At 38.6% G+C, this 9,684-nt stretch overlaps 1 protein-coding gene across 1 annotated transcript; it reads left to right on the forward strand.

Annotated features, from left to right (window-relative positions):
• The first annotated feature begins 1,333 nt into the window (after positions 1-1,333).
• Positions 1,334-5,819, forward strand: LOC102294266. The gene is made up of 2 exons (XM_005951193.3): positions 1,334-1,466; positions 4,016-5,819. Coding segments are annotated over exons 1-2 (876 nt in total). The 5' UTR covers positions 1,334-1,465; the 3' UTR covers positions 4,891-5,819.
• Positions 5,820-9,684: the final 3,865 nt, after the last annotated feature.

Here is a 9,684-nt window from a genome sequence, read left to right on the forward strand (position 1 = left end):
TATATAAAAATTGCTGTATCTCCAAAATAAAACTATGAAGACACTCAAAATAAATTTCCTGTGGTGGGAAACTATTTTTTGCAACTTTGTTGTATTTAAAGTTTTGAGGGATAAACCTCTTAAACTTCTCCAAGTAGAAATATATGTAAACAAAACAAAAGCGATTTTCAATTTTTTTTGTAGTTTATTGCACTTTTTTGCAATTTATGTAATTACTATGGACTTAATGCATACATATTATTAAAATATGGGCTATAACAGTTGTATTGATGTATAGCAACTTGAAATGCTCCCACAAATGGCACTACAGCATGTAAAAAAAATAATATAAGCTCTGGTGGACTTGGTTCTATACTAGGTCTTAAAGGGTTAAATAAATATCGTCAAATAATCGTGATCTCAATTTCAGTGAAAATAATCGTGATTATCATTTTTGCCATAATCGAGCAGCCCTAGCACAGACTGACAGGATGCCGCTCAGGTGCCTCCCCTGCAGCGGCACTGCAGACCACACTGCGGCACACACATTAACCATGTAAAATAAATATTTATCCAGATATTTTGCAAATATTTATTTTTCATTTTTTTAGCAGTTGATTTTTTCCAATTATTTTTAAAATTCAGGTCAAAGCTCCGCTACAGGCTGCAAAATCCCAAAGGTGATATAAGGATGACGGCTCACTACAGTTTTTGTTTGCTATATGAATAATTTAAGTTCAGCTTTTTAATTCATTTAAAAGAGACCTTCACCTGGGTGTATCTCCTTTTTGTTATATTTTTTAAGAGTTCAAAATGTGTTCATTACATAAATAAAATTTAATTTTCTCTGTAGCACTTCATGGATTTCATAAGCAACACAATTTAGTTGTTTATACAAAGCGTAAAGGTAAAAAACAATAACAGTGTTATCTTCATTTTAGATGTCGAAAAGTATTTGCTGCTCCCAGTGTTTTCTTTTCTGTGGAAACTGGGTCCAAACGGCTCTTTGGGTGTTAAAGGTTGCTGACCCCTGTGTTAGGACATTAACATGACGTGTAGGGCTGTTTTATTCTAGGACATCACATTGTATTTCACAGTTGTACATCATGTAATCTGTCCTAAACTTCACATGCTTTAAAGGAACGACTGCGAGGGTATAATCACCAACAGCTCGCTCAAGCTGTAGCACAGGTCATCTGCCCTCTCTGTTTGCAGCTTTAATTTCTGTCTTTAGCATTTTATATCTGCTGCATTTGAATGCTAGAAAAGGAAAGTTAGACAAATGACTGCATGAGACCTGTGAGATGAGAGCATGTGGTAACCTATTTTCTGAAGCCTTCATCTTTGTTGTTCCCCCACCCACCCTCAGTGTCTGCTTTCTTTCCCTTCTCTAAGTCTTCTCACATACGTAGCTATAACTTTGCCTCCTTCACATCCTGTCTTTCTTGGGAGCTTGGCATTACTTCACTGAATTGTTCATTTACTGAGTAAGTAAATACTTGCAGTTTTTAGTTTGGTTTGTTACTTTTTAATATTGTATCTTTCTGATATTATAGAGTTTCCCATTTATTTTAACTCATTTCTTTATTGGACATATTTATTCACCTCCTTGTCTTCTGCCTACCTGTTGTAAATGTTCTTCATTCTCAAAGAACAAACGTTTCCTGTGTTACAGTATGAGAGAAATCTATCTGAATTGAAGGTAATAAAATATGTAACATGTGGCTAGAATCAGCTTCAGTCCTGGGATGATTTAACTAAACTGAAACTGAGTTTCCTTTTACAGAGATTCATAAGAGTTCAGCAGCTGTCATTATTCATGAGGAACTCTAATGTGGTCACTGCAATGAAAGCTTCATTACAGTGACCGCACTATAAATATTTAACATGGTGGGCCACGTGCAGATCTCAGTGATCTGAAGTGGACTGAAGCAGTGAAACTCACTTTGTTGTCAGTGAAAAGAACAATTAGTCCTGTGTATAGAACAGTCAGAATTCACAGGTGCCAGTTAGAAAACCACCTGATTACTGCAGTTGCTGTTGCAAAGTTGCAGATAGGTGCAAAATCGATTTCCTGTTTTTTCAGTGAAACACAGATGCAGAGTGCACAGAACTAACCACATCCTGAGCCTGAACGAGTGTGAGTCAGTGAACAGGGCAAATATAACCTTTTTACTTTAACATTTGGCATTCTCGTTATTAGTGGAGTGTTCTGTGCAAACGGTTTTCATGGCTTCACAAAAACTGTAGACTCAGTTTCCTGTTCTTTGCTAACAGGAGTGGAAGCCAGTGTGGTTTTCTGTTGTCCATCTGCTTAAAGTTTCATGTGTTAGCATGCCAAGGTGCTCTTTTTGAAATGCACAACGAAGAGTACATAACACAAATAGAGAAAGGTTATTACAGTTGTCTTCCTGTCTGCTCAAAACAGCCTGGCCATTCTGACCTCTGGCATCAACAAGGCGTTCTCACACAGGGAGCCTCTGCTGCTCTATTTCTGACCAGTTTCTTTGTAGACTGTAGACATGGTTATATGGGGAAAATCCCAGTAGATCAGCAGTTACTGAAATACTCAGTACAACCAGATTCACTTAAATCACCTTTCTTCGCCGTTCTGATGTCATCTCGACCATGACTGCATTCCTACATGCATTTAGTTGCTGCCATGTGATTTGCTGATTTGCATTAACAAGCAGCTGACCAGGTGTACCTCGTGAAGTTTTCAGCGAGTGTCTGTGTGCTTTTCATCAGTCAGTCTTGTATTTTTAATGATCCTAAAAGCAACTAAAACTCTTATGACAGCATACTTCCTGTAACTAATACAAGCATGACTGATTGTCACTTCACACAGGTGTGTCTCATAATCATAGCTGAACATTTTTTTCAGATATCAGTTTATAAAATATGATGTTAATAATGTCAATTCTAGTTCAATTCTAAATAAAATGCAAGTGAAAAACCTGTTTGCCTGGCTTCTAGCTTAATCACAGCTGCTGTAACTGTACAGTGTGTTTATCATTTATGATGTTAAATATAGCAGATTTCTTGCTTCTTCTTCTTCACCTTTGTACCTCTGCTAAAGTAGTTTCATCTCCAATCTGTCAGACTCTATGCATCTGTTGTATACAGTGTAATGCAAAGGTCCCCTCTTAGCAAGCACTCAGTAACGTGGGAAAGAAAAACCTCTGAAAAACCAGAGCAAACTGGTGACGCTGTAACCACGAGACAGACACATGTCCAGAATGGTAATGCAATATGCAGGAGAAGAGATAAGTAGCAGGGAAAAAGACCAGCTGCACAGTGAGGAGACACTAAGGTCATATCATGGAAGAATGAAAATAAACCATCACATTATAAATCATTTTTTTAAATATTCAGGCAAATGTCTTGAGTCTATTGAGTTATTGAAGTTCTTTAAAACATTTCAAATATGTGCATTAACAATATGTAACTATTTACCTGCTGGATGGAGCTATAGAGTACAGTCACTGCTGTATCTACTGTATACAGTTCCAAATAGAGAGGAAAGTTGCTGGCAAACAATCACATCTGCACATTTACAGAAATTGTTTATTGCAAACAATGTGGGGTTTATGTATTTACATACACGTCTTCCTGTGTGTGCCTTTGTAGTGTCTACCTGTTGTTGCTGCTGCTTCTTTTTCCAGCTCTCCACCACGGCATGCTTCTTTAGTAGGGGAGGCACCCACTGTTGACCATCTCCCTCCCCACAGCCCCTACTGGTCACCTGGTTCTGCCAGATGTTTCTGACTGTTCAAAGGGAGTTTTTCATTCCCAAAGTGTCATTGTTGGGCTTTCTGTATTATTGTAGGGTCTTTACCTTACAATATTAAGCGCCTTGAGGCAACTGTTGTTGTGGTTTGGTGCTATATAAACAAAACTGAATAATCATTTAGTGTTTAAAGAAACATTACCTGACAAATCTGTTCACAGGTTGTTCATTGGGTTTAGAGCTACTGAGGTCATTTCTTGTGATTCACATCATTTTAACTGCAGTTTCTGCTTTTTGTCTTTTTAGTGATCTACAGAGTCACCATGAGGACCAAAGCCATCCTTCTTATGTCAGTGTTTATACTGATACTCTTGATTCCCGTATCTTTTGCTACCGGCACTCAAAACTATACTCTAGAGAACAATACGACATCTACTCAAACTTTAGGCTATTCACACTCTCCCTCTGGAGCTACAAACAGCACAACAACATCCTCCCCAACATCCAATTCAGTTACAACCGTTGTTCCATCAGATACAACAAATACAGCTCTATCTCGCACAACTTCCTCACCCTCCACAACCGAAAAGGCAGTGAAGATTTGGCTTATTGTCATTCTGTTGGTCATCATGGTTTTGATGGTGCTTGTGGCATATCTCCATCACGTGTGCCAGCAGTCCGACCATAGCGGCTCTGTGCCCAGGTTCCTATTAGATGTGAGGGAGAGGCTGAGAACCTGGATCAGGAACCTGGAGGACCACCTGGGTGTTCAGCTTTGGCCAGGGGACAAGAGACCAGCAGAGGATGCCATGGAGGAGGATGCCATGGAGGACACAGAAGGAGGACAGGCAGATGAGTTAGAGGTGTGGAGGGGTGGAGAAGGAGCTAACAATGAACTAAGCAACGAGGAAAAAGGAGAACACAAGGAGGAAGACAGCGACACTTCGGATGACTGCTCAAGTTTGGAGGGGGATGATCTGAGGGAGAGGGCACTAAACAGACAGAATGAAGAGGAGGGGAACCAGAGCAAGGACAAGGATGAGGATGAAACGAGTACCTCAAGTGATGAAGGTCAAAGTCATTCAGAAGGAATGAGTGGTGGAAATAAAGATGAAGATTCTGAAGAGACTGCACTTGTAATCTCCCCTCAGCAGGATTTATGTGATGTGACTGTTTTATAGTGAAACGATGCATGAGTGAAGGAGAAGATTCTGTTTTTAATGTTACAGAGTTTAGATAGTTACTTTATCGACACCAAATCAATAAATAAATCAATACATTTGCCTTTTTCATAGTTGTCTCTGTGCTCTACCACTGAAACTCCGATGTAAAAAAAAAAAACACTGTCAGTGTGTGATGATCTTCAAATAAACCTTTAAAAAAATCCTCCTCTGTCTGGAATTAACATGAAATTCAGATGGCACAAAGACAGCTTTTTTACTGATGAGTACATAAGTGACTACACCTTACAAAGTTATATTCAAAATACCTCTCTTCAAAAGCACTCCAGTATAATGAGCAGACACCGTCCATGGGCTTTTTCTCCAAAGGCCCATGGTGATAAGAAGCATCAACACCAACTAATTTAAAGACCTATTTGCCAGATATCAAATATTAAAATAGATTTCTATTTCTCATCAGCCCTACTGTTGCAGATTTATTATGTGAAAATGTCTATTTATTGCCTTTTCTCACTTCCAGATCTCTTATAGGAAAAAGCTCCAGATTCTGAGGTCGTCTTCAGTGTTTTGGTTACCTGGTTGATGTAAACTATGACAACCCCCTTTTTATAACTAAAATATGGAATTATATTTATTTCCAAAGCCATGTGCTAGAAAGAACATAATCATGTGCAACTAACTTCTTTCACAGGCACAGGTATTTAATGACACTCACGCATCTAAATTCAGCAACCTGCTTTGCAGGTGTGTTCAATTCATGATGGTTTCAATCTTGAAACCTCTTCTTACTAAGGAAGCTGAGAAAATTTCAATTAACCTCCAAACTTCTTAGCAGCCTGCACAACAAAGAGTGTCCTGACAAACTCCATCACAGTGTGGTAATTCCAACGGCACAGTTTGCCTGTGGAGTACCCCTCCCACCACTACAGGAGATTTACATTAGGGCTGCTCGATTATGGCAAAAATGATAATCACGATTATTTTCACTGAAATTGAGATCACGATTATTTGACGATATTTATTTAACCCTTTAAGACCTAGTATAGAACCAAGTCCACCAGAGCTTATATTATTTTTTTTACATGCTGTAGTGCCATTTGTGGGAGCATTTCAAGTTGCTATACATCAATACAACTGTTATAGCCCATATTTTAATAATATGTATGCATTAAGTCCATAGTAATTACATAAATTGCAAAAAAGTGCAATAAACTACAAAAAAAATTGAAAATCGCTTTTGTTTTGTTTACATATATTTCTACTTGGAGAAGTTTAAGAGGTTTATCCCTCAAAACTTTAAATACAACAAAGTTGCAAAAAATAGTTTCCCACCACAGGAAATTTATTTTGAGTGTCTTCATAGTTTTATTTTGGAGATACAGCAATTTTTATATATTGCAGGAAAAACAAAAAACAATCCTATGATGCAAATTTGCAAAGAAAACAGCATGTGCATCATTTCACTGTGGGAAGTGTTACGAACAGCTGATAGGAACGGCAAAGCGTGTTTCTGGAATATTATGTTTTTGTTCCTGCAAGCGCTTTTTATGCAATTTTTGCAAAGCTATATGTGGAACGAAACCGTGACCGAGGACAAGCTGATGGCATCAGATGTAAGTACAACTCCTCCGGTTTCATATGCAAAACAAATTATTGCGCTAGCTTACACGGTTCAGGTTCTACAGGGATTTAAAAATAGTTACGCAAAACGGAGCGCGCTGCTCTGACCGGGTTTAAAGAGTTAACAATGACTTTAAAAAAAATAATATAAAATAGTGTGCAACACCACTGAAGTTTTTTTTTTTTTTAACTCTTTTCAACCAACGGCAGTCACTCTCCAAATAACTTCTGCTTAGCTTTCCGAGCTTCCCTCGGGTCCTCTTAATCAGCGGTCTCCAACCTTTTTTGCGCCACGGACTGGTTTATGCCCGACAATATTTTCACGGACCGGCCTTTAAGGTGTCGCGGATAAATGAGGGAGGGGCTAATAATCGGCTCAGTCATTTTTAATGATCGTTGAAAGCCCAGATCGTAATCGTGATTAAAATTCGATTAATTGAGCAGCCCTAATTTACATCACCCAGGTCGGAAAAGGGGCACACAACATCATTAAGGACCGCACCCACCCACGGCACACAGATCACACTCCTGCCACCTGGCAGATGCCTGCGCCCATTCCTCTGGTGAGCCAGTCGTTTCCCTCGTTTTCTGAAGGCTCATTTCAACCACCACTACAACCACTACTTCTGTCCCCTGCCTGGGAACTCGCAAAGTAAGAATTTCATTGCTCAGAGTAACCATTTGTGTTTTGCAGTGTACATGACAATAAACTTTAATCTATTACTGAAGACAGCAATGTCATCTGCATACTGGGCTTGTTTGACTTGGGCTTCAATCAAAGAGACCACCACTGCAGTGCAAGGGCTCTTTTATACTGTAGTTTAAGTCGATTTAACTGTAAAAGCAGAGCTGCATAAAACCATTTACCTAATTTTGTGAACAATCCTGATGTGACTCCTATTTAAAGTTGTTTGTCCAGAAAGCTGAGTTTTGTGGAATATTTAATATTGCATTAGCTGTAAATTGGCAGATTTTGTTTTGAAATAGATGCTTCTGCAAATCTCATTCCAGATGTTGGCATTAGTAGTGATGGAGTGATAGGTCTGATTCCCATGTTTCTTTTTTTTTGTAATTGGATGTTGAAGTTGCCTGTGGAGGGAGGATGGGGCCTCCCTGACCTCAGATATTACTATTTTGCAGCGCAGATGAGAGCAATAATATGCTGGTGTAACCCATCATACACTGCCCAATGGAAAACCATTGAGGAACAAATGCTGTCTATTCCTATTCAGGCAACTCTAGCTGACAAAAATTTACAAACCTATATAAAAAACATTGATAACCTGTGGGTGAAAAAGACCCTTAAAACATGGAAAACTATTATAAAGGAATATAAACTCGAGACCAATATTACAGTTCTTAAATGGTGTGCTTACGACTCAGAGTTCAAGCCTAATGAATTGGATTCTAGATTCAAGGACTGGACAGGTAAGGGCATAACAGCCCTGTGTAGTATAATGAAAGATGGAAAATTGTTCAGCTTCGACACGCTCAGAAAGACATTTTCATTAGAAAAACAAGACTTCTATCGATATTTGCAGTTAAGGCACTATGCTGACACGAAGATGAGAAACGTAACAATGACAAACACACGCTTGATGGAAGTGTTTATAAAAAGCTATAACTCAGAAACTATTGATAGAATTGTATCATGTCTGTATAAGGGTCTAATGGATTTGAAACCACATTCGACTTCATATATTAGAACAAAATGGGAGAAGGAAGGAGGGATAAAAATATTAGAGGAAGAATGGACGGCAATATGGAGGTATCAGTGGATGTGTACCAGCTCACAAAAGTGGAGGGAATTTGGCTGGAAGTGCCTAATTAGATACTTTATAACACCTTCTCAGAAGTCTCATTATGATGATAATTCCCCTGCTTGTTGGAGGAACTGTGGAAATCAAAGTGCAAATCACTACCACATTTTCTGGGACTGCTCTATCTTGAGGGATTACTGGAGAGAAATACATAAGGCCTTACAGGATATCTTTAAATGTGAAATACCCCTCGAGAGTAAGACTATGTTCTTTGGATATATACCTCAGGAATGGCCTAAATATGATAAACATTTAGTAAATATTTTACTGGTGGCCTGTAAAAAGAGTATCACCAGAAAATGGTTATCCCCGGAAAGCCCAAACATAAGTACATGGATGGAAATCACAATGGAAATCTATAACATGGAAAAGATAACAGCTTCTGTTAACCACAAGCTGGAGAAATTTACATCATACTGGGAAAACTGGGTCAAATATATCACGCCTCATAGGCCAGATTTTATTTTTACAAACCAATAACTGTGATGTATGAGAGTATATATTTATAGGATCACCCCCTACCAACACATCCGTTTTTTGTTTTTTTGTGTTTTTGTTTTTTTGGTTTGTTTGTTTTTTTGTTGGTTTTGTTTGTTTTCTTAGGGCAGGGATAGCTCAGTAGGTAGAGTGGTGGCCCCATGATCGGAAGGTCGGGGGTTCGATTCCCCTGAACAGCTACCCTGAGGTACCCCTGAGCAAGGTACCGTCCCTACACACTGCTCCCCGGGCGCCCAGTGGCTGCCCACTGCTTCACTGAGTGAATGGGTTAAATGCAGAGAGGGATTTTCCCCACGGGGACCAATGAAGTACACTTTCTTTCTTATTTCGGATTATGTGATTGTTTCAATTGCTTCTATAGTTGTAAATATTCTCTCTTTATGACTTGGATGTAAATTAAAATACTATTTTGGTATCTAAGGCAGATAACCTAAGCAAGAAGTATGCTTACATGATGTACATACTGTGAATGCCTTTTCTAACTCGTATGCACAAGTACAGTGGTTTCATGTTAATTGTAAAGTCAGAATTGTTCAAAATAGCACCATCTAAATAGACTTCTAAGGACACATTTGTTGAAACACTTCCACCAGGCTGTCAGACGGGCTGCTATTGTTAATGATTTCAAACAAAGACACCCCAGAGATCCCTGAAAAATTTAAAGTATGCAATTAAATTGTTGCAGGATCACATCATGGCTTCTATTCTTTGGACATGTAATACCAACAATAAAAAACCCGGAGTGGATAAATTACATCTATTATAAACAGCCCCAAAAAATGAATTCTGTTCATCTGGATGTTTTTAGTGGGAGAAACGTTTTGTCACTCATCCAACTGACGTCTTCAGTCTCAGC

This window comes from Haplochromis burtoni, unplaced genomic scaffold (genome assembly GCF_018398535.1).
Source record: "Haplochromis burtoni strain Fernald_Lab_line unplaced genomic scaffold, NCSU_Asbu1 Contig_949, whole genome shotgun sequence".
NCBI lineage: Eukaryota > Metazoa > Chordata > Actinopteri > Cichliformes > Cichlidae > Haplochromis > Haplochromis burtoni.